Source organism: Mytilus galloprovincialis, chromosome 8 (assembly GCF_965363235.1).
Source record: "Mytilus galloprovincialis chromosome 8, xbMytGall1.hap1.1, whole genome shotgun sequence".
Lineage (NCBI taxonomy): Eukaryota > Metazoa > Mollusca > Bivalvia > Mytilida > Mytilidae > Mytilus > Mytilus galloprovincialis.
The window spans coordinates 77,178,824-77,203,567 of record NC_134845.1 but is presented as its reverse complement, the minus strand read 5'-3'; the positions used below and the strand labels follow the sequence as shown (position 1 = coordinate 77,203,567).

The 24,744-nt window shown below is 30.6% G+C and overlaps 1 protein-coding gene across 1 annotated transcript; it reads left to right on the top strand.

Annotated features, from left to right (window-relative positions):
• The first annotated feature begins 438 nt into the window (after positions 1 to 438).
• LOC143043781 (uncharacterized) lies at positions 439 to 22,094 on the top strand. Its single transcript, XM_076215959.1, has 9 exons — positions 439 to 485; positions 2,307 to 2,499; positions 4,598 to 4,744; positions 8,746 to 8,804; positions 12,384 to 12,500; positions 14,382 to 14,483; positions 15,512 to 15,775; positions 19,553 to 19,642; positions 21,869 to 22,094. Exons 6-9 carry the CDS (start codon positions 14,443 to 14,445, stop codon positions 22,092 to 22,094), a joined length of 621 nt encoding a protein of 206 aa, XP_076072074.1. The 5' UTR covers positions 439 to 485; positions 2,307 to 2,499; positions 4,598 to 4,744; positions 8,746 to 8,804; positions 12,384 to 12,500; positions 14,382 to 14,442.
• The last annotated feature ends 2,650 nt before the right edge of the window (positions 22,095 to 24,744 follow it).

The following is a 24,744-nucleotide window of genomic DNA, read 5'->3' as shown; positions in this document are numbered from 1 at the left end:
GTAAATTAACACGCTATGAGCGAATAAATTTGATCTGCGATGCCTGTACATGCATGTAATAGTTGTATCATATAATTATATTTATGTATGTTCTATTTTACTATGTTATTGTAGTTTTATGAGAAATAAAGTATTATTTGTATTATTCGATGAATGTTGTCAGTAATTAAGGATGAACGAGAAAGTGATAACGTCTTATAATGCAATGTCCTACAAATCAATCAACAACAATATATAATTTATTTCAATTTTCTTCGTTTCTGGTGGCTTCATATACTTCATTCGTTTAATTTTTTCCTAAAAAAATAAAATGAACGATTTTAAGAACCCATAAACATGTTTCTTTTGCTTAAACACGAAAATTGATATCCACGAATTAAAGTACTCTCACAGTATTTTATTTTAACATATATGTGTTATGAAATTAACCTTTTTTAGAGTGATTGTTTGACCAAACGCAGGGACTATGATGATAATACAAATAGGTAAGTATTGTTGATTTGGTTGAAAGTAATTTCAACACTTAAGTTTTTCACACTCAGTTTGTTTATTTTTATTAACTTTAAACGCAACAAGAAACACTAAAATAAAATGTGACACATGCACATTGTATATATCATCACCCAGCATCGTATAATTAAGGTTAAGTTTCTTTCTTTCTTGTTTTCTTTTTTATCAAAGATATAGAAGCTCCTTTTACCTTTTACTAATTATTATCTGTTTAAATAAGTAGGATTTTATCCTTACAATGTGATTATTGACGTTTTAGTTTGTAATCAGATTGTACAAATATTATCGAATAAAGTGTCCGAAATAAATTTTCCATCTTAAGGCTATGCATCCTTTTAATCATAAGATAAACAATAATGCCGATGTAAATTTAAAAAAAGGGGGAAAGTCTATAAAACCAGAAAAATAACTTATACTTGACTATATCAACCATGAAAGAAAAAACGCCTGTCATATTCCTGACTTTTTACAGTTTGCTGAAGAAAAAAAAAGTGAGTTTGATAGTTAATTAATCCGTCTCACTTGTATGGCCTACAAAACGTATGTTGATAGTTCAGTCTTGTTAAAAAAAAATGAGTGGGCAACCAAGCAGACACTGCATAAGGATTGTTGTATCATTGGCAATCATACTACATCTCTTTATTTTAATATTAATTACAGGATATGATACTCGTCGTGTGTGGATGTTGTATCATGTTTCTCTATATTTGTTGTTTAATTCCTTATATTTCCCAGTTACGGTATTATTTTCTGATAAGAGAATTGTCAACTGTTAGAAGTGGATAATAAATTATTTACGTGACAATGGTTGTGATCTATCAGCCAAAAATGTGTAAACATGCATCATTTATTTAATACAAAGCTGACTTATAACAATCTAAACCAACTTACAAATAGTTCTGCACAAACAATCCAATAAGTCCAGCATATTGACATAATCACTTTCCCGATAAAGTACAAGTTAAGTATAATAAAATTATAAGAACATAAACAATTAGAACATCACTATAAAAACCTTAAATATTATTTCAATAATTTTTTCCAAAAGCTTATCAATTAAACGTTGATACCTTTCAAAAGTGACTTTATCGTTATGCATACTGATCTTGTTGTTAAATAATTCAAACCCAGCTAAATATAATTGTTATTCGCACTTGCACTTGCACGGTCCTACAATCACTTGATACCTATATTTTGGCGTTGCTCAAGTTTATGTTTCGCTGACTGTTAAAAACAATTAATATAATTGGATGCCGGATGTCATGGATGTGTGCTCAGTGATATTATAGTCTTAGATAAATGTGTTTTTGTCTTTGAACTGTTTTTTGTGTATTTTGAGACTCGGTCAGTTGTGTCAGTGTTCCTTATCGTTAGGAGAAGATAATCCCTTTTCGACTGGTTTTTATAGTTTGTTCTAAGTTTGTGCTGTGACTAATCTGCCTAAGTTAAGGAAAGGGTTAGGATACATCCGGGCGTTTGTTTTCTTGTAGACATTTGAATAGTTTTACATTTTTGATTTTGGGTCCTGTTATGTCTATCGTCGTGGTATGGATAATTATCGATACTAAAATCGAGCTACTGACAAAGCAACACAATACATTGTGATACATGATTATAAGTAATTACTTTGTTATATGGCTTTTAAAGTATTGTACTTGTATGCCTATTACTTCAATTGTCTCAGGATATTTAGTTGACAGTCAGAACATCATTTAAATTTACCATAAAGATAAAATTGTTGGTAACAGTTTCAAAAGATATCAAAATGATTGTATGATTCATTAATTATTTTCCAGTAATGTTACCATAACACCAAGGGGCAACAAGAAGAAATTAAATGTTAGAGCTACAAACAAGAAAATGTTCGACCGTTTATATGACTTCAGCTCAATAATCGTTGAAGCTGCGAAAAAAAATGTTTTGTTCACGAAAATCTTTCAGGTTGAAGGCCTTTCTTGGAAAATCATTGACTGTTTAATTGAAGATGAGGTAATGACTTTAACCTTACAGTAAAACATTCATAATTCTTAACATAGATGGAAATTAATCACATCGTTACTTTTAACTCTGTTCATAATCATATTTTTAAACAATACCAATTTATCTAGGAATAAAAACTTTTTCATACTGTAGCCTTTCTACTTAATTTTGTAAATATCGACATATACCAATGAATTTTTTTTTAAAGCCATCTACAAAGTTTTTAATTGTTTTTTTTTTTTTTTTTTTTTTTTTTTTGTTTATAAGCAACAATGAATACAAGGGGAACAATCAAAGTTTTCTGTTGCATTTTCTTATACTAGGAGAAATAACTCAATGTCCTCACTCACTAGTATTATTAAGTAAAGTCTGTTTCATCAATTATCTAGCAAAAGTAAAATCACAAAAATATTGAACTCAGAGGAAAATCTAATCGGAAAATCCATTATCACATGGCAAAATCGAATGAATGACAAAACACATAAAAAACGGATGAAATAGAACTGTCATATTTCTGACTTGGTACAGGCAAAGAACGAAACCATTTTCTTTGTAATTTTTTTATAGGACCGCAAAAATATTCTATATGGGAATTGATATTTTTGGAAATTTCAAATTAAAAAACAATTTGGGGTGGTTGATTTTTTTGGACGGGGGAGGTCATACTATTTTCTTCAAGATTTATTAAAATTTCATTTTTTTTGGGGGGGGGTTCTCATATCTAAGCAATTGAAAACCAATAAATTAAAGGAAGATTTGCATTCATCACACCTTTATTGGTTGAACTGTATACTTCACACCTCAGACAATTCAATTTAATTATACCAAACCAGTCATATATAATGTATAGGCCTAAGTCTTTCAAAGGAGGTTATAAATAATTTGCAACAATGCAAATGCTAAACTTTAGAATATCTTTAACCAATGAATTCAAAATACCAATATCTATTCAATTTTACAAATATATACTGAATAAGCATCATGTAAATCATTAAATAAATAAACATGACATTTATAGTTTTAGAAAAGGGAATTAACAATGACATCATAATCCTTTCTGCCACATACATTGCATTTTTTTAAGAGGGGGAGGTTAAGGCAATATTTTCGGCGAAGAGGACTGATTTTGTTCAATACAATCTAGATCTATTAAACGAAATAGATGAAAACAAAGCTTACGGTTCATTCAGGAAAACAAACTGGAAACTTAGTTATTGGCATCTACAATACTTGTTTCAAGTTGCATGTGAGAAAAGAAGCTGGACGAAGTTATTTTTATTCATGTTTTTTTCATTTCTGAGAAATAACTTATAATACTTAGTTTAAAAAATTAAAGCCGATTTTCCCTTCGGTTTAACTAGAATAAACAACTGACAGCAGACATATCGCGTGTCTGTACCGCAATTCCAAAATGTATATTTACATCAGTTCAATTTCTTAAAAGAATATATTTACATGCAAGATTCAATTCATACGTTTAATGACTTTCCGCCTCCATTGCTTTTTTTTATTCTTATAACTGATATTCAACAAATCAAAATCAGACAATATGGCTTAATCAGCAAATGATGTAATGTTAAGGCTCATTTTCTTTTTCTTTAGAAATCTTATTAGCAAAGTCTTAACAGATAATTAATTTTATTTAAATCCATTATTTTGGATGTGTCTGGCATCGATATTTCAAGGCATTTTCTTTTTTCTAATTCAATTGTATTACCAACATTACAAATATAATACCAACTGACCATCATAAATGTTTTTGAACCAAAAAAATAATCTATCTCGACAAAGCTTTGTCTTCTTCATCACCCGAAGAACATATCTTTACACAACAAAATGTTCCTGTACAAACTGAAACCTATCCCTCTTTACAGGTTTTAACTTTGAGTCACTTTATTTGATCACTTCCTTATTAGAAATATTTCGACTTAAAGTATACTATGCTGGACATTTGATTAATTTATTTGTTAACAGTTTTGAGGATTGTATCAAAATACAATCCTCAAAACTGTTAACAAATAAATTAATAAAATGTCCAACATAGTATACTTTTTAATTTAACGCTATTTTCAAATGTTTTGATCAAATGTTATTTTATCGTTTTTAGGTTGTTAATGAAAGTGTTCAACAATCAAAATGGACAAAATGGACAAAGAAAAATCAAGAAGGCCCTGCTTCATGCAATTCACCAAGAAAAGAGGGAGGAAATCTATCTCTACCGTAAACTTATATTTTTTAGGGGAACATATATATAGTGGAATCTATTTTCAGCGTAAAATTTCATTAAACTGTTAAATAAGTACAAAATGTATCCATTATGCTTTCTTAAACATTATCTTAAAAACAAAACAATTAATGATTTACCACTAACCTACTCATCATTGTTCATGATATTAATACAAATTCGTAAATAGTAGACAACACGTATGAACTCCCTCTTTCTCTCTCACAAACACATACAAGCACACAGGAAAATAAAATAAACAATAAACAGGAGTACGGTACACATGTATTATATTATGGTTAAGTGAAGACTAATTTAAACAGATAATTTTTGGTAATTTTTAAGCCCTGTTATAGAAGAGGGACGAAAGATACCAAAGGGACAGTCAAACTCATAAATCTAAAACAAACTGACAACGCCATGGCTAAAAATGAAAAAGACAAACAGAAAAACAATAGTACACATGACACAACATAGAAAACTAAAGAATAAACAACACGAACCCCACCAAAAACTAGGGGTGATCTCAGGTGCTCCGGAAGGGTAAGCAGATCCTGCTCCACATGTGGCACCCGTCGTGTTGCTTATGTGATTACAAATCCGGTAAATAGTCTAATTCGGTAGGTCACATTCATGAAAGGTAAGGGAATTGTAGTTACGACGTAAGGAACATATCCGATATCATTTGTGAAACGGTTATTCCATAACGGTCAACCAACTCGTGATGGCGTCCGTAAAATTTACGAAGGGATATATAGCTTGCTGTTCGGTGTGATCTAAGGTTGTGTTTTGAATGCCTCACTTTGATCTATCATGGTCTATTTGTACAGTTTGTCACTTGGATTTGGCTGAAGAGTTTTCTCATTGGCACCCATACCACATCTTCTTATAACTAGATGTTGTTCATATCAATAGCATAGGGACTTGCTTTAGGTGATCAATAGTTTCTCTCGAGGACTATCCTTTTAATTGAAAACGACATTTTTAATTTCCTTACGATGATTTTCGTAGGTGATATAAATCATTGTGTTGACAAAGATAATGATGAGAACTTTACTATCAATTATTGTGCGTGTATTCCCAAATACTCGTGGCTGTGTTAAAGCTGAAACGATAAGATAGATACGATTGACATGTCAGGCAATATCAATAGATAAATCATTAATTGTGTCTCTAGGTTATTGATACATGTAATGTATATAAAAATATATATCAGTAAACGAGTCTTTGTGAGAATAAGCCACTACATCATATGAAATAGCTCTTGAAATTGTTTACCTAGAACATCTGTGGGAACGGGACCTGTTTCTTTAATTAACGTGGATGACAGTGTTGAACACGGGTATGTTTATAATACGTCATTAGCCGTTTACTGTTGTCCCAGTAAGGGCTAGATATGTGTTATATATGTATTATAATGTATACTGCAGCTGTGCTATTTGAGCAGTCAAATTGCATTGACTGTATATTTATTTGTGATATACAGTCACTGACCGTATATCACCTTGTTTATGACGTTGACAATGCGTTTCCGTAGAGTTTTATTTATGACGTCAATAAAGCATACAGGTTCGCGGCAATTTTACGTTGTCCGCTCACAATAAAAGAATGACGTTTTTTACCCTAAATACTTCATTTTGAACAGTTATAAGAGTTGCAGTATATAAAAAATAACCATACATTGTCTCAAAATATCAATTTGTTATTTGTACTCGGCTCGAAACAGGTAGAAATGCTTGGCACAGCCTCGCTTTAGTCTAATAAAAGAAATATGGTGATATCTTGGACACTTTAGTGCAGAATATGTCGTAATTCTGTCATTAACAAGTTGTAATGAACGACTATGACCAAAACGGTTTTTAAAGGAGTAGGTTCAGTAAGACCCCTTTTTGGCCCCAAAATATAGCAGTTTTACAAAATTGTTAAAATGTAAACTTTTAGTTATTTATTGGACAGTAGAATGGTTCTGCTACATAAATATGGGCTGTTTTTGACAATACAATGCACATATATCCGGTACTAGCACCATTAAGTCATGCTAAATTACTGAAATCTTCACAATTCTAGCATTTTAGTTAAATTTGAGACGGTTTTCGTGTAAAACGAAAGTGGCCGCATTCGTGTTCATCCTTAATATTGAAATGTAAGTTGTATTTGATGATAATACATAACATATATAAAGGTTGAGGATGAACACGGATGCGGCCACTTCCATTTTTTCCAAAAACCATCTGAAAAGTGACATTTTTCGGTATACTTGGTAGATATTCATATTTGAGCTTAAATCGGATCGTTTTTAATGACTAAATCAGTTAAAATCTTTCCCATAAACTAATTAATTCAAATAAAATAGACACTTACATGTAAGTGTTTAAAAAGTGGTCAAAACCTGAAATTTGAGGCCAAAATCGGTCCTTACCGGAACTTCTCCTTTACGTTTTGGAAAAATTTGTTTTAAGTTCAAGCCTTGATTACGCAATATTTTGTATCTAAATTGAAATTCTAATATAACACATTTCATAGTGCAAAATTTGTTTAAGGGTACACATTATTTCAAATCTATAAAGTAACAAAAACAGGTGCTTAGTTTAGCGCGAAACGTATTTAGTAACCAATCTGAAAGACACAACTTAATGAAAAGTACAAACCTATAAATTAAATGACAGAAAGACGGCAGCAAATTAATTAGTTTGTAAATAAGAATATACACGTCCTCATCGCATTTCATATATATAGATTTAGAAAGGTAACAAAATTAGTATTTACTTTTACCGTTTTTGTTGTATTTACTTTTTTTTTCTCGTTATACAAATATTGATGTCCACAGTTGAAAAATTTAAAAACAATACTTGATTGACTTCAATCATGCAAAACGGTAATCAAGAAAGAGCGTCGGACGCATGCAATTTATAACGTGGTTTTTTTTTGGTGTTTTTTTTTTTTTTTAATTTTTAACAGTACTGAGTCAATACCTCTGCAAGTAGTCGATCATCCCTGAGGTTATCATCAGCTCAGTCGTCATTTCTTCGGTATTGCCATGAGTCATAACAAACTATATAAAATTACCCGTTCTTAAATTTTCACAAAAACTAAGATTTCAAATCCCTCGGGCAAAGATGAATGTGGCATATTTTAGTCCTTTTTTGTTTATAGCTCATCATCGTTTTCGGTCCTGATGGATGTAAATCTACAAAAGCGCGTCGAACGCATGAAACTTGTAACGTGTTGCTTGCATTTTTTTAATTTAGATAGAAGGATAGTACAAAAAGCAAAGTACAAAAAGCAAAAGCAATAGCGATAAGAAAAAAATACATTTGAAATTACTTAAATAAAAAGACAAAAACGTTTTCCCTTGGTTAATTTCATTTTTGTAAGGAAAATGAATCTACAAAATCACGAAAGACCCCAAAAAACTCTGGGATTAATTTAGCACTAAATGACATTTTTAATTATTGACGTTTAATTCTTTAAATTGTGATATATATGATATGTGGACTAGAGAAAGACATGAGAGGTTTGTGCGCATTTACAAAAGGGCTTTACTAAGAAAACAAGGACTATACGGACAATTTAGTGCACCTAGATGTTCGTCTCAGATATAAAGTTTCTAATGTTTCTCTCGTTTTTTCTCGTAATTACCACCAAAATCAGACACATTATTGTATTATTTATTATCATAAGAATTTATCAACACCGAGTCCAACAAAAACAACTGAGTTTGAATTAAAATAAAAAAGAATGATGAATCCGAGCAATACTAGTTTTATGTTGATTATATTGTATTTTACGGTTAATCCCTTTCATCGTCAGATACAATTATTCGTCTAAAATAGAATTAATCATATCAAATATTGGGATTTCCTTCGCCTTATGACTTTAACTAGCCTGATATCAACAAACTACACAACATATAAATGGTTGGAGTATTTCAGATATTGAGTTATGAATTATAATAATAAAATAATAAGATTCACACACTGTATCTTCACTTTTCATATCATTATGTTTTCTTCTCTTTTTTTCTTTTACAGGAAAAAGATCAACCAAGTCTTGATTTAAACGAATTGCGTGACGAATCGAGTGTTTATAAGTATGTATGATTACTTATACGACCAACTTATTTGTAACACAACTGAAATGATATATTTCAATTGGACTTAGAGTAATCAATACAATCTGGACTAGACTCTTTCTTCTTAGTTTCTATACATGATTGTGACAATTGATTGCACTTTTACAAGATGTAACGATGGATTTTGACATTAATCTAGCACGGTGAAATTATTTTTGACTAGGGTGCCTGATTAATAATGTAATATAGGATAAAGATAATTAAAACCTATTTACACCGCGAAATCAAATATAACACTATGCCAGTATTTTACTGAACATGGCAGATTTTTGTTATTAATAACGTTCAAACCTGGTTGTTTTGCAACTAGTTATCTTCCATAAATACAACTTAACTTTTTTTTTCAGAACGAAATAAGATCTCAATTATTACCTATACTCTCTTATTTACGACATTTTTGGCATATTTTTTTCTCTGAGTACAGAACATCAATATATAATGAAAGGTTGTTTACTATTGTGGTACAATAATTGTACTCTGTAAACAAACAGTTATTCGTGTATAATGGTACAGGCTTGATAGTTATTATTTAAAATGCATTAAGCAATATAATCCTTTTTTTCTATCGTTAAATCATCGTATTTCAAAATAATAAACGATTCTTCGGAAAATGTAAGACATGGATCATAGAACCAAATGGTTGTGTTGAGCAGATTCTTTTTAAACAATAATTGAGAATTGTCTATACGGAACATCAAATATAGGTGTATAGAAGATATTAAATTGGGAGAAAAAAACATTTAAACAATTTCATTATAGAAGACACGCAACCTCGTTTGATTTGCAATATCTATGTAAAAGTCCCTAAAATGGTGAATAAATACAAAAATATTTTAAATCCTTCAAAATTTTGTGTTGCAAAATAACTTTAAGTTAATAAGTAAACATACATTAAAAAAATTTGAAAATCCAAAAACTCTATCATATGTGAAGTTTCAACCACCTAAATCGAAAAATGAAGGAGGAGCTATTATTCAAAGATTATACAATGTACCGACTGTTGTAAATTGGGATCAACAAAATTTCAAAATTCTCAAAAATTGGACACACATTTCTTAAATAACAGATGGTCACATTCTATTTGTACTAAATCTTTAAGTGACACATGACAGCTCTCAAAGTTGAAAATTCTAGGACATACATCATTACACATAACTGGTACCTGTCGTCAAATTGCTGAAAAAATCACTTAATTCCCAAGTCTGGAAAATAAGAAAATATCCTATATCAATTTTCGTTTTAACAGGTGTACATCGTAAATATATATATGACATCTTCATGATCTTCTTGTAATATTTTACGGGTTTGAGCTTTAAAACTAATGAGTTTATTACACAATCTATGTACCCACTGTTTGAATCATTCCGAGACTTCAGCGTGTTTTTTTTTTACAATTAACGCATTCTAAATGTACCACATGAATGGTGATGATGATGGATGGATGCTTAACGTCCAGCGGTAAATTATATACCAAGTCAGGAATATGACATTAGTCATCCTTTCGTATTTGGTGTTTGAGATTTTGATTTTGTCATTAGCTTAGGGACTACGTTTAGAGTTTTCCTAGGAGTTCGGTCTTTTTGTTACTTTACTTTTCCTTGGAAATTGAACACTTCGTTTGGATCTGTTATGTGCGACTGTCTCAACACAATGACAAAACCTCTCGGCTACCAATGGGTTGCAAAATAGATGACTATGTAATGAATAAATGAACATATGATCTACAGTGTTTGTACCGTGATATATAAAAAACATGCAATCCTATAGTATAAGTAAGTAGCCTAGAGGTTAAGATAAATGAGTTATAAATTCAAGTTTGAAGAAGAGACATGCGAATTCCGTTCGAATCCTTTTTTTGTTGTTGTTTGTCTTTATTCTTTTGGTTTTCCGCTTTTCTTATTTTGTATGTTTTTGTTGATATTTTTTGAAATATCAGTGGTTTTCCCGTTTACTGTTAGAATATCATTATTTATTTCATGCATTGAAAAGACAATGATTTGATTCAGTTTGTTTATTTAGTTTTATGAATATAGTACGATTAATCTGTTTAATGAAATATCTTTACAAATGTTTATTAGCAAATCGCAATGAGAGTAAATTGGGATGTGCCTAGGATAAGGATAAAAGTTTCACTATCATAAAATTGAAAATGGAAAATGGGAAATGGAGAACGTATCAAAGAGACAAAAACTCGACCATAGAGCAAGCAACAGCCGAAGGCCACCAATGGTTCTTCAATGCAGCGAAAAACTCCCGCACCCGGGGGCGTCCTTCAGCTAAAGAAATATGTTACTAATTCAGTGATAATGGACGTCATACTAAACTGCGGGTTTTACACAAGAAACTAAAATTTAAAAATCATATGAGACTAACAAAGGCCAGAGGCTCCTGACTTGGGACAGGCGCAAACATTTGGCGGGGTTAAACATAATTTTTTAGATCTCAACCTTCCCCCTATACCTCTAGCCAATGTAGAAACAAAAAACGCACAACAATACGCATATTAAAACTCAGTTTAAGAGAAAATTTAGTCCAATGTCAGAATAGGTAACGAAAGAAACTAAACAAAATGACAATAGTACATAAATTAACAATGGACTACTAGCGGTTACTGATACTAATTACATGTATATATACTGAGAAATAAGTTCAAATTTTTCTTAGTGTTGAATGATATACCCCTATTTTTGACATTTTACATTTTATGTCTGATTGTTCTGCTCACAAATTCATGACATTGTTGTCAATTGAAAGTAATGCCATGCACCTGTCATAAAAAAGAGAGATTTAGCTTGCGATGAAACAAGGTTAAATTTATCGTATTCTACATAGAAAAAGGCCTGTTTCAAATCAGGAATATGACAGTTTTTAACCATTCGATTGATGTGTTTATCATTTGATTTTGGCATTTGTTAATGGAATTTTCGTTTTGGGTTTTCATAGTTCAGAATTTTTCATATTTTACTGTTTGTGTACACAAACTCGCGTCTGGTGTACACATTTTCAATTTTGTATATATGACGAGTTCATTTCCTTGATCATATAATTAGCACCTGAAACAGTAAAAATACAATTTTTCGTTTAAATGATAAAATTATCTATATTATATTCTGATGTACCTGTAACCTGTTTATGAAATAGTATTTTGCAGGCCAAATCATACAAACATTTGGTGTTTATGTTTACTACCAGTTAAGAATGAAATTTTGTTCAATAAACTTACATGATTGTCTCATGCATAATCCACGTTAATCGAAAAACTAATAACGAAATTCTTTCACAGTGAACGGTTGAACACATGAAAACGTTGTTGTCTGTTCTATGGTCAGGTTGTTGTCTCTTTAACACATTCCCCATTTCCATTCTCAATTTTATTTAGTTTATATTGTAAAACATGTAAAACAAATCATAGATTTTGACTCTATGAACATGATGAATGAATTTAGCAAAATGATTTTTTTTTTGTGATGAAAAAAGAAAAGTGGTTCATCTGACACTTAGACAGAGAATTTACTAAACATGATTTGTTTTTTTTAGCGAAAGTATATTGGTATGTGGTAATATTGAAATAAAGCAACAGAATCTGGTACGGTACAGAGCCGAAACAAATGAATTTAGATATGACAAACAAATATTGGAAAAACCAAATAATGAGTAAGTTAAGAAATATTTTCTCAGAAACCATGTAAACGAAGCGAATGGCCATATCCCATGTTTATATGAAGCGTTAGAGCATATACAAATTAAAAGTGAAGCTACAATTTAAGGAATATCAAATCAATTGTTATGCAACTTTTTCGAGAAGTTAAATAAACAAAATATATATGAGTTAACAATATTATTTGCATCAGTGTCTCAAAATTGTTTTATTGGTCATGTAACATCACGTCTGAAAAGCATACTGCGACCAGTTATATGTTAAGATTAATTTTTCATTGATTATTTTATATAAATAATTTGTTTATACATTTTTATCTGTCAACTATATTGCATCACCATTTGTCTGTAGCTTCCACATTGTATCTTGAAATATGCACTAGATAAAGGATAATTAATAATCCATTTATAACTAGATTAATCTAGTATGTGATTTCTACCATCAAAATAAATCTGTAATGAAATATCTGTTTCATTGAAAGTGGTGAAATGGTTACCCAGTAGTCAGCACTTTTGTGTTGACTTGAGTTATCATTGTCCATTACAATAAATTAACTGTTAACGAAACTTTGAATTTTTGAAATACTTAGGCTTTTCTGCCTCAGGAATAGATTACCTTAGCTGTATTTAGCAAAACTTTTAGTAATGTTTGGTCCTCAATGCTCTTCAACTTCGTACTTTATTTGGCTTTTTAAACATGTTTTGACTCGAGCGTCACTGACGAGTCTTTTGTAGACAAAACGCGCGTCTGGCGTATATATAAAATTTTAATCCTGATATCTATGATGAGTTCATTTACTGTTCCCTTTTCTCAGAATGAAACTTCAAATTTCAACATCTGCATTTGGAAATTATTGCTAGATTTTAACTAAAGCTTGTGTTGCATAACCATTTACTTGATCACTGTCTTGTTCATGTTTAATTAAGTCATATATACATTCACCGATGAGTATAATAACATTATGTACATTTGATTCATTTTTTTAAGACGACATGATTTTGAAACACGGCACCAAAACATTGGTTTATTTTTTAAGTGGGCACAATTAAAAGAAACATTAATGGAAAAGTCTTCAAAAACACCAAGTCACACAATTAAAAGTTTTAAACATTACGTCAATATATGATTTGATGCTGTAATTGTCAGGAGTCTCTTGCTGGTTGCTTACCACTTGTCCTTTTCTTTTGCTTCACGTAGGTTCAGTGTGATATGTTTTCAACATGCTAAATTTCTGCACAGCCTTGAGAGTTGTTGTCGCGTTTACTTGTATTTGGTTTATCTTTGCAAACTTTGAATGGTGATTTGTTAGTTTACAATATAGTATTATGTACAACCTATCTCGGCAATCGTTCGTACATATTCTATATTTGTTCCTCGATATATCCGTGATTTGTGGAATCGGGAGCAATTTGCTACACAGAAACATTTGTGTAGCTACATAGAAGTCAATTAACTGATATAGAATGTTTTTGGGTATTATGTTCGTTATTGTGTTTTCTGTATCGATTCTGACACTTCGATGTGTTATGTTTTTATCTAGATCACTGAATAGATTTGATGTGGTATTTAATCGTATAATTTGATGTAATGTTAACCACTATAGTTTTACTTCAGTAGTTTAATGTATCCAAAATACATAGCTATTGATTTCACTATATCAGATATTCAAAATTGAACAAATGGGTTAGAGGAAGATCAATACTCAGGTACCATTAGTAAGAACTGCTTATGATAAAGTTCTCGTTTGATAAATTTTAAAAGTGATACGATTTTAAAACTAGTGATTTGGTGTTGTTTTACTAACTCGTATTGATAATACATTCGATACAGATAAGCCTTGCCTCCAATTATAACAAAAGCATCTAAATTATTTACAGGGTGTATACTTTAGAGACAGACTACACTGTATCCTCAAAAGACAAAAGTTTCGAGAATACAATGAAGTTCCAGAAAAAGATCATCTTCGAACTGAAGAAAAGGTTGTTTAAGGATTTACCTTAACAAATACAAAGTATTTAATATCAACGAAGATTTAATTTTCAAACCTATCATGATACGTCATGTTAAACTTACACTTGGACACTACATTTAACCAAAATACTATTATTTGGTGTTTATTGTGTCTTCTTTCTTATATATAAAAAAAATAAAATAAAACTGCTTCATTTAGAATCAGATGTGTTTATCAGCTACATGTATCAACGGTAAGATAATCTTTAGCCAAATTTTGTATTGCTTCTCAATCACTCGCTCTTTTTCAACAACGATTGTTTGGGTAGTTGTTCGTTTCGTAGACATCTATTTTAAGAATTGTACCGTTTATGGACCCAATTTTTTAAAAATATTTACATATAAAGCCAGAAAAATCGAATGAAAGAGAAGAAATATCATTATAATAGCACTGGACTGAGGAATTTTATTATAATTAACAATAAAATTGAGAATGAAAATGGGGAATGTGCCAAAGAGACAACAACCCGACCATAGAAAAAAACAACAGCAGAAGGTCACCAACAGGTCTTCAATGTAGAAAGAAATTCCCGCACCCGAAGGCGTCCGTCAACTGGCCCCTAAACAAATATATACTAGTTCAGTGATAATAAACGCCATACTAATTTCCAAATTGTACACAAGAAACTAAAATTAAAATAATACAAGACTAACAAAGGCCAGAGGCTCATGACTTGGGACAGGCGCAAAAATGCGGCGGGGTTAAACATGTTTGTGAGATCTCAGATAGTATAGATTCAAGAAGGATTTCTGTTACTTGTGATTTTGTGATCTGTCTTAATATGGAAAGTCTTACATTAGTAGTTGTTTTTACGAATAAACGTTCTAAAGTTATATGAAATACAGTGTTCCTGTAGTAAACAAAATAACAAACATTTGAATTGTGAAAAAAAACTGACTCATTAAGCTTCTATTATTTTAATTGAGATTAGGATTTAATGAATATAATGCAAACGGTAACAACTTTAAAATATTCATTATGAATTTCGTTTCTCAGGGAACAGCAACTGCAGAATGCACTTAAAGAATCAGAACAAGAAACAGAGTATCAAAAGGCGATATTACAGAGATGTCAGGAAAAACCAAAAACTGATGTATCTGAACTTTTGTTTCAAAAAGATCAGTTGCAAAAGCATAAACAGCATGCTGAACAACGAATACATATTCTCAAGAAGGAGGTACAAAGGTACAAAAAGTGGAATAATGAATATAAACAAAAAATAGAATACATTAACAGAAGAAGAAAAGAGTTGCAATTCAGGTAGATAGTCTTGCGAGAGAAAAAAATACCGGACGCAAGAAGTTTTATTGTTCTGAAATGTTGTTTCCGTCTTTTTTACCGGTCTATTTATATTTTATTTATTTTTTATTTTTATTTTTATTGATAAGGTGTGTGCTATAAACGGTATGTACTATCAACTACAACAACTTTTGTATCGGCGACTTTGTCAAATTTACTTTGTTAGACTTTAGTTAATATTGTTTAACAGTTTAGTTAGTTATGAAATATGTTTATACTATTTAAGCTGCTAGATGTTAAAAATAAGTAAAATCAGAAAAACACTGAACTCCGAGGAAAAGTCAATCGGAGAGTCCCTAATCACATCTTGTTATCATAATTGTTATCATATTCAAAATTTTGTAACTAAAACATCAGCCATTAAACTGGGAGGTTACACTAGCTATACGAGATTTAATCGACCATTTCCTTCAGAAAATGCCTTAACCAAGACAGGTATATTACAGTTTCATTTGTTCCGTTTATTTTTTTTTACTATGGATTTCGTAGTTATCCAATAAGGGGGTAACGGATTGTCTTACTATGAAATCATTTTAGAAGATAAAAAACAGAACAGAAAAACAGAACATAAACTGTCGTCTTTGGACATGTTGGAATCTATTTGTTTTTGAATATTGGAATAATACAACTCAAAGAATGACAGCTGGCGTATTACATACTAGTCAAATATAATTATTCTAACTATTAGAATAAATTAAAACAAACATTGATATATCTAGGGTGAAAAAAACGAACATATAGAATTTCACCAAAATCTGAAAAATGCCTACCCCTGGGTCGCAAAGCTGATAATTTAACCTGAAAATGCTATGATTTTATTTATTTCAAAGGTCTCTTGTATAAATAACAATAAATGTACTTTGAAATTATGTAAAAAAAAAACAACATATGTTAGCAGTCAGTTCTATAAAACTTTTAGTGAAGTCATACATTAGACTGAAAACTTCATACATACAACTTTTAAAAATATGGCTTTGTTTGAACACTTCTAGTTCATATGTTAGCTCAGATATATGGTAACAGATGATATTTTTGTGACAACATTTCTACACTGACCATTTGTGGTAGAAATTGTTAACTTTATTTGACCAAATAGGCATAAATTACGATGTTGACTGGCCACAAAGGCAGGATAGGATTCTTTGTATGATCTTCAATGTTGGACTTATAAACTACTTAATTTTTACATTTATAGTATTCATAAAGTTTAAGTTTTGTTATAAGAGTTTCGAGCAGGTTCTAGACATTTCATATCAAAGTCGTTAAACAATTGAAACAGGGGTGGGGTATGCAATGTGATGTAAAAGAAAAGTTAGAGTATATACAGTGATTCTAACATGACGTCTTTCAAACGCTTTGAGTACACACCCGTGGTAAAATATGAATATATTGCCAGTGCTGTTCCGATTGTACTCCCACGTCATATGCTTTTTTATGAATGAGATACCCGACGTCATAGAACAATGACGTTAGAATGTAAGCATTTTACGGGAAAATACACGCTTGTGAATCCGAAAATCATCACAAGGAAACATACACAAATGATGCTAAAATGTGGCAAAAGCCCTTTATTGTACATCATATAAGACATATAAATAAATTATCATTCAAATTCATCCAAAACTGTCTAAATACATTATTTTAAATAGTTTAAGCATGTCACTAATGCAGTTTGCTCCGTTCGTTTACGCTAGTTTATTAGTGCGTTTATTTATGGGAACGGCAAATATTTGCCTACACCTAGAGCGCTTCAATCCAAAAGAATTGCCGTATGTGTCCTATCAGAATCGAAATAATTCATGGGGGCTTGAATATATCTAGATTTTACCACGGGTTGTCCCTTTATGCCGATATTTTACCCCTCGCTATCGCTCAGGGGTAAAATATTTGTCATAAAGGGCCAACCCGTGGTAAAATCACGATATATTCAAGCCCCCATGAATTATTTCTTAATTTTTTAAGGCTATAAATCTGATAAATAAGTATTGTTGTGAGAAAAAGTGTTTTTCAAGAGTTTTCAATTTGAATAAATGTTTGTATAGGTTGGACTTTGTAAATACAACTGTTTTACAAGCCATATTTCTTTTGTATATACTATTCATAGATATATGAATATGTTAACGTACTGGTTCCCAGATATGATCTATGTGTTTCATCTCATAGAGACATAACTTGAGAATGTTACCAGTATAGAAAAACATGGTAGCGCCTTAAATTTAATTCCTAATAATTCAAAAAAGAGGAGAAAGGGTAGATTATAATTTAAGTATAAGTTGAAACCCCTAGAAGTTCATGGCATATCAATGCAGAAAATATGCCACACAATCCTTTGAAAATAACAGTAGTGCATATCAACTTGATTTTCCCGCGATACTTTATGGTAAAAGTGGTACAGTTTTTTAGCTGCAAAAAAGTTCATATGGGAAATTGTATAGTTTATATTTACCAAATTGCAACCTATAAATAAATAATTATTTCCTGATAAAAAAGTTAAAAAAAGAATGTGTGACCTAACATGCCCTCGCTAAAGCTTTGTAATTTTCCAAGCTTAGAAAGGACCAAAACTGTAGAACGGAATAGGACGCACAACCCAAATTCTAATTCTGTCTGGATTTTGAAATTCTTAGCATTATGAAGAGGTTTCTTAAAATTCAAATTCAAACAGTATCTTTTTGCTAATTTCTTATGTCAGCATTCTGAATAGTTTTCATGAAATTTGCATAAGGCAAACATAAGTTTCGAAACCAAAATAGGACAAACTGAAAAACGGACGGTCGAGAGTAACACTTGATTCCACCTTTGCCTATGAAGGGGGCATAAATAAAGTATTCATATATGGCTGAAGTTGTAATCTATTTCGATTTAATTAGATACAATTCGTTAAGTTTCTACGATAAACACGTGCAACAGTATTCGTCATCACCCAATGTATTAAGTAAACATAACCTTATCAGATAAAAAAATCCATTTCACAGATGTATGATGTTCATAATTATGCCTTTCCAATTCAATAATTATAATCTACAATATAGTTTACTGGACTAATCCTTACCTTTACTATTTAAGACAATGATGATCATAATGTGCAAAGTTATGACGACAACGCAATTGAATGAGATCAGAAAAATATACGTCTTAACATGTAGATAACATGTTCCATAAATCAGATTTATTAATTTACAAATTCAGCTAAGAACGCATAGGTCACAAGACTTATTTCACAACAGACGTGTGCGTATGCGAACGTTATCTCAACTAACTACACACTCTTTTTATTTATAAACATGAAATTTGTCGCCACTCTCATAACATGCATAATAAACATCTCCTATAATGAGATATCATGTTTTAAAAAAAAGCTTTCCTTAAATTGGTTATTTCAAACATTTTATTCAGACGTACGATCAATTGTTGTGAATTGATTAATAATAAACAAAACTATACGTACATTGACGTATATAACTCATGATCGGGTTCATGTATTATTGTTCTTATATATATTCAAGTTGAACGTTTCTGGAAATTATAACAAATTGTTGGGGTGTGATAAACTAATCACCAAACATTTAACACGTGTAGTTCATTTGTTGTTAAAAGTTGAATATATCTGTTTTTCGGATTCACTGAGATGCATGATGGGTTTAATATTATTTTATAAAACTTACTATTTATTGCATTTTATTATCTAAAAAAACAGTCTTTTGGTTGAATTCACTTATCAACAAAACTGTATTGTAGGAATGGATCATATCAAGAGCAAGAAAACTGCAACATATTGATTGAAGAAAATGAATCATTACGAGCCGAAATATATGACATTCAAGCCAGGTAAGTATAATTATTTGTATAAGGAAGATTTGTGTAACAGAGTGTAGGGTTACTTTATCCTAATCAATATATCAGTTTTAATAATTTGCCAAACTATACAGATGAGGTGCAGTGCCTATCTGTGCAAATGTAAATTTCATCAAATGCTTGACGGAAAAAAATCACTTAAGACATTTTGTGCAGAGAAGGAAGTTATCTGTGTGTTGTACATTAGGCATTTGTTTGCTTTGCTTTTATGGGCTATTAAAGAACTATTGACATGTCTGCTACAGACCAGACCTATTGACATGTCTTCTTTTGACACATTTCATATTGGAAGTGGCATTGCCTTTGATTATACAAACAGTTAGCGTATTATTCTATTGTATGATTTCATATAGAGTAAAAGTAAACGCTATGCATTAGGACTCTTCATATACACATTTTAACGTTCTTGTATCAATACATAGTGATAATAAATTCCACATTATTTTGTCGATTGACAAAATCATACATGCAGGTATGAAAAGCGAAATGAAAGAAAGTTTAATTTAAATTCGAAGACGAATCAAAACGGATAAAAAGGTTTTCCGAAGCATATGAAGAAATATATCTTTATGATACTTTATCGAATTGTTTTGTTCCCCATTTTGTAAAGTCCCCTCTTCAATAAATTATATGACACTATTATTAATACTGATAGAAGTATGACGGCGTTGTCTACCATGGAGGCAATGGCTAAATAAAATAAAAAGTTAATAAGTCAAACTGACATTGTCTGCATATCAAATGTAAGTATGCTAATCTGCAGCAACATAAAATGCATATGCAGGGTATTTATCCCGCTTTTCAGATAGCTTTAGTCTTTCTTATGAATATTCTATGCCATTTTGCTTGTTGGCACATTGAAACCAAAGGGTGTATGTAATTTACATTTTTTTTTATATAAAATCTGTCTAGAAAGACAACATTGTACTCAAGTATATGATAAATGATAACAAATCAAATACTCGTTCATTTTAAAATACAGCGATCACCAGTGTAGATCGTTATATTTCGTTGATACCTATCATGGTAAAAATAATATATCTGTAAATAGAAAAACATATACATTATAACATACCGTCTTTAAGTAATAATTCAGTTTTTCTCTTGTCATCTTACATGTTCAAGAGCAGATAAACATTATAATAGTTTAACGACAACGTTATGTACAATACTCTCCGAATGCACCGATAGAAATGAAATGTGTACAACAAGTCGAGGAGGCCCTACAAGACAAATAGTTCATATAATCATGAATTAAGCTTTCTTGTTTCATATAGTTTGCAAATTTACTGATACCATATGGTTAGTTATAATTGCATATTAGCAACATGATTGCATATTAGCAGTCTAATTATTTTTTTGTTTCAAGCAGTTGTATCTGTAACTTTCATATCTTGTAATGTATTTCAATGCAAATCTCATAAATATTGCTAAAACATGATAAAAAGTAAATGTATTTCAAGTCAACTATTGTTATCCCTAAACGAAGACTGTGTCTGATGGAAAGCATATTCATCTAGACTGGAAATCGTTTATGACATTTTTTTAATTGTTTTATTCCTAAATGACTTTTCATTAGGAGGTTTGGGTTCATAACAACTGAATGCTTTATTCAAGTATTTTTTCTCCCGATTTATATGAAATATTTGAAATGTGAAATTCACTTCAAGCACGTCTAAAACCAACCAGTTTAAAAATGACAAGTTTGACATGTTAGAGAGAAAATCAGTAAACCATGATGACCATCAAAGTATCAACCTACAACCTTTTCTAAAAACATTCTATGAAAAGCGAAGTGAAAGAAAGTTTAATTTTAATTCGAAGACGAATCAAAACGGATAAAAAGGTTTTCCGAAGCATATGGAGAAATATATCTTTATGATACTTTATCGAATTGCTTTGTTCCCAATTGTTTTATAACTGGTCTTTTTCCCTCCGTTAGACAGTTTTACGCTTGACAAAAGCAAGCTTGATAACGTCTCCCCTCATATTGTGACGTCACTGATAACGTCTCCTCAGATATTTTGGCCTCGGTTATAATGCCTTGTTTCGAAGCCGTGATACGAGAATAACGAAGCAACTGAGCAGGGTGATATAGGCGTAGGGAAGGACGATGATCACTTGATATCGAGTTAATTTATTTGTATTTATATAAAAGCTAAACAAATTATGATTTGATATGATGATTTCTTTTTAAAGAATGGCTGACGAAAAGAAAGAAAAAATGGGTGTAATTGGCGATTTAAAACTTGACATCAACAATCTGAAACTTCAAAGGTTCAGAGCAAGTGAAAACGTAAGAAAGATTCAAGCAGAATTAGACAAGAACGCATTACAATTTCAAAAGGAGCGAACTCAGTTGAAGACGGAAATAACGACATTGCAATTGCAGTATGCAACACAATCCACAGAACCCATAAGGTAATAGATGTATAGGTGATGTATGCTTCTTTTTTTTAGGCATCCGGGGTTTTTTATAACAAATTGTACAGTATGTTTTACCAGTATAGCAAAATCGGAAGGTTGCATTAACAGAATATCTAGCCGATTACACTTGAATAGAATGGAGTTTGATAAGAGTATAAATTAATATGTTCTCGTGTATGCGTTTCTTTGCTGATTTTTATTGTAAACAAAATACTTTCAATTAATCAATTAATCAATGCTAGATCAATTCTACTTCGAGAAAAGAAAATATCAAACACAATAAACAAATGTAAGTAAATAATTGATTGACAAAGTAATACGTATTCTATTTTTGAAAACCAACAAATGGATGTTCAAACTTTAAATACGTTTAAACGCGGGAAATATTAATCTAAGGTTCAAAATATTTTCCATAAAACAGTGTTTCCCTCCCTCCACCAAAATTAATGTTAAGTTAATTTTGCTGTTCCAATTGTGTCTCTTTTGGTCATAATACTGCTTAAGCTTCGTTTATCAAAACATCTTTGCCTTTCAAATTTTGCATGTGCTCGTTTCATGTGAAGAAAAATAAAGGACAGTGTGTTATTTGTTTTTACTTAAAGTGAATAAATATTGCTGCTAGTTAACTTAGTTGTCAGTGTCTTAATGAAACGTTTCTGATATTCCCTATCGATCAATTGATAACTTTTTATGGAAATAATGTTCCAATACGATCGGAATAATATATAAAATTATTTTTGGTATTCTTTGTAAATTTTGACATGACTTTCAGTCTTTGATATAACTAAAACTTTTCTAATAAAGATTAATTATGAAAAGCGCTCAGGGTTGAAGAAAGTTATGTTGCTTTGTTGTCTGGGTTTTTTTTCATTTTGAGTTTTTTTGAGTTTTTTTTAAGGTTTTTTTTTTTTTTTTTGTAAGGATTTTACAGTTTTTTTAAGGAAGATGCAAAGTGTTATATTAAATGAATGCATGTTAATAAATTATTGAAGTAACTGTATTAAGAGATAACTTTTTTATTCTTCGGTATGCTCTCCTATACAACCAAGAGGCTATATCTATGAACATACCAATGGACAAAATAATTTTAAGTTTCAAAACATTTCTACAAACTGATTAACTTGTTGCTAATGTAAAACAAGTGTAGTATAACCACTACTTCAATCATTCATTTCGGTAGTTAAATGACATTCTGATAGCATTGGTATTCCGAGGATAAACATTTTTTGTTTGTTATACACGCCATATTCACGATTCACGCTCTAGAACATTTACGTAATGATTATAAAGAGACAACATCTGCCTTGGTAAATCAGAAAACACTTTTGTTGAAAGAATTAGAAAGTTTGGACTTTTGGTTTATACAACAAGAACCGAAGTTAAGTTGGTGACGTTCTTAAAGTTCGTGATATAATAATTTATTATTAATCCGAAAGTGGTAATCCTAGTAAGTACGACACATATTTATATCAAAATATTTTTTTTTTATAAAAAGTCATCAAAAACATTATAAAAGATATCGCATCACAAAGAGTGATAACCAGAACAACATTAAATCGTGATGTACCGACAATCTTGATGAATTCAGCGTCACAAAATAAATTGTATATAAGTTTAAGCGAAAAATGAAAGGGCTACAATACATATAGAACACACTCAATACCATTACACGATTCAAAATACCACATGCTGTGAATTGAATAGTTAACTAAGCGTCTTTTTTTAAAAGCACGTTAATTTACGATTTAAACATGGCAATCCCAATGACATAAATGAGATGGGAGAATGTGTATATTATTTTGTAAGCAATGTTTAAATTCAAACAAGAAGATACGAATGAATATTGAATTTTTTCAATAATGGATAATGTAGATGGTAAGCTGAGATTATCTGTAAATTATCTGTAAATTGTGTCATTAAATAAAAAAATCAGTGACGAACCTGAATAACATATGTAACATAAAACAACATAGTAAATAGTCACATAAACAACTTAGCACTAAATTGACTTAAATAAGCTATTTGAAAACAATGTATTGATTTATGATATGCTTGTGCTTATCTGAGATTTTGAAGAATTCAACATAATTACTCGCTACTTATATACATTCCTGCACAATCTATAAATTATGTTCCAACAATTTAAAGTCATACAATGTCTATCTGCTCTTAATTACATGCACTGATATACTTAGAATTTTATAAAACATGTTTTAAAGGATATCTACATTACATTTTCCTGCATTTTTGCGACTTTACATTTTTTCACTTCAAAACATAACCTCCATAGGTAAAGCTTTATATTTGACGATGTTAATTTTCAACTATTCTAACATTGGTGTGGAATTTTAGATATTGTGAAGTTGAAAGTAAATCTGATACTGAAAAAGAAAATGATAGCTTGAGATGTAATCTCACAGACGTAGTAAACCGTTTAGAGAAAAGCAGACACAAATATAAGGATCTTAAAGAAAGGTGAACATTTACACTTATATAGAATGTTTAATTCGCAACAGCAACTAATTAAATAACAGATTAAGTAATGAAAAAAATTGAGGCGTAAAGTTTGTATTTTCATTTTAACAGTTTCAACTTCTTGAACGATTTAAGGGATAGGAGCATCGGTATTGCACTAACGGCTACATTTA

What these genes read in the sequence shown, in the direction of transcription:
- LOC143043781 (XM_076215959.1), top strand. Translation starts at nt 14,443, where the DNA reads ATGAAGTTCCAGAAAAAGATCATCTTCGAACTGAAGAAAAG. An exon ending in AGAAAAGAGTTGCAATTCAG is followed by an intron (nt 15,776 to 19,552) that starts GTAGATAGTCTT and finishes ACTGTATTGTAG; the next exon opens with GAATGGATCATATCAAGAGC. An exon ending in ATATATGACATTCAAGCCAG is followed by an intron (nt 19,643 to 21,868) that starts GTAAGTATAATT and finishes TTCTTTTTAAAG; the next exon opens with AATGGCTGACGAAAAGAAAG.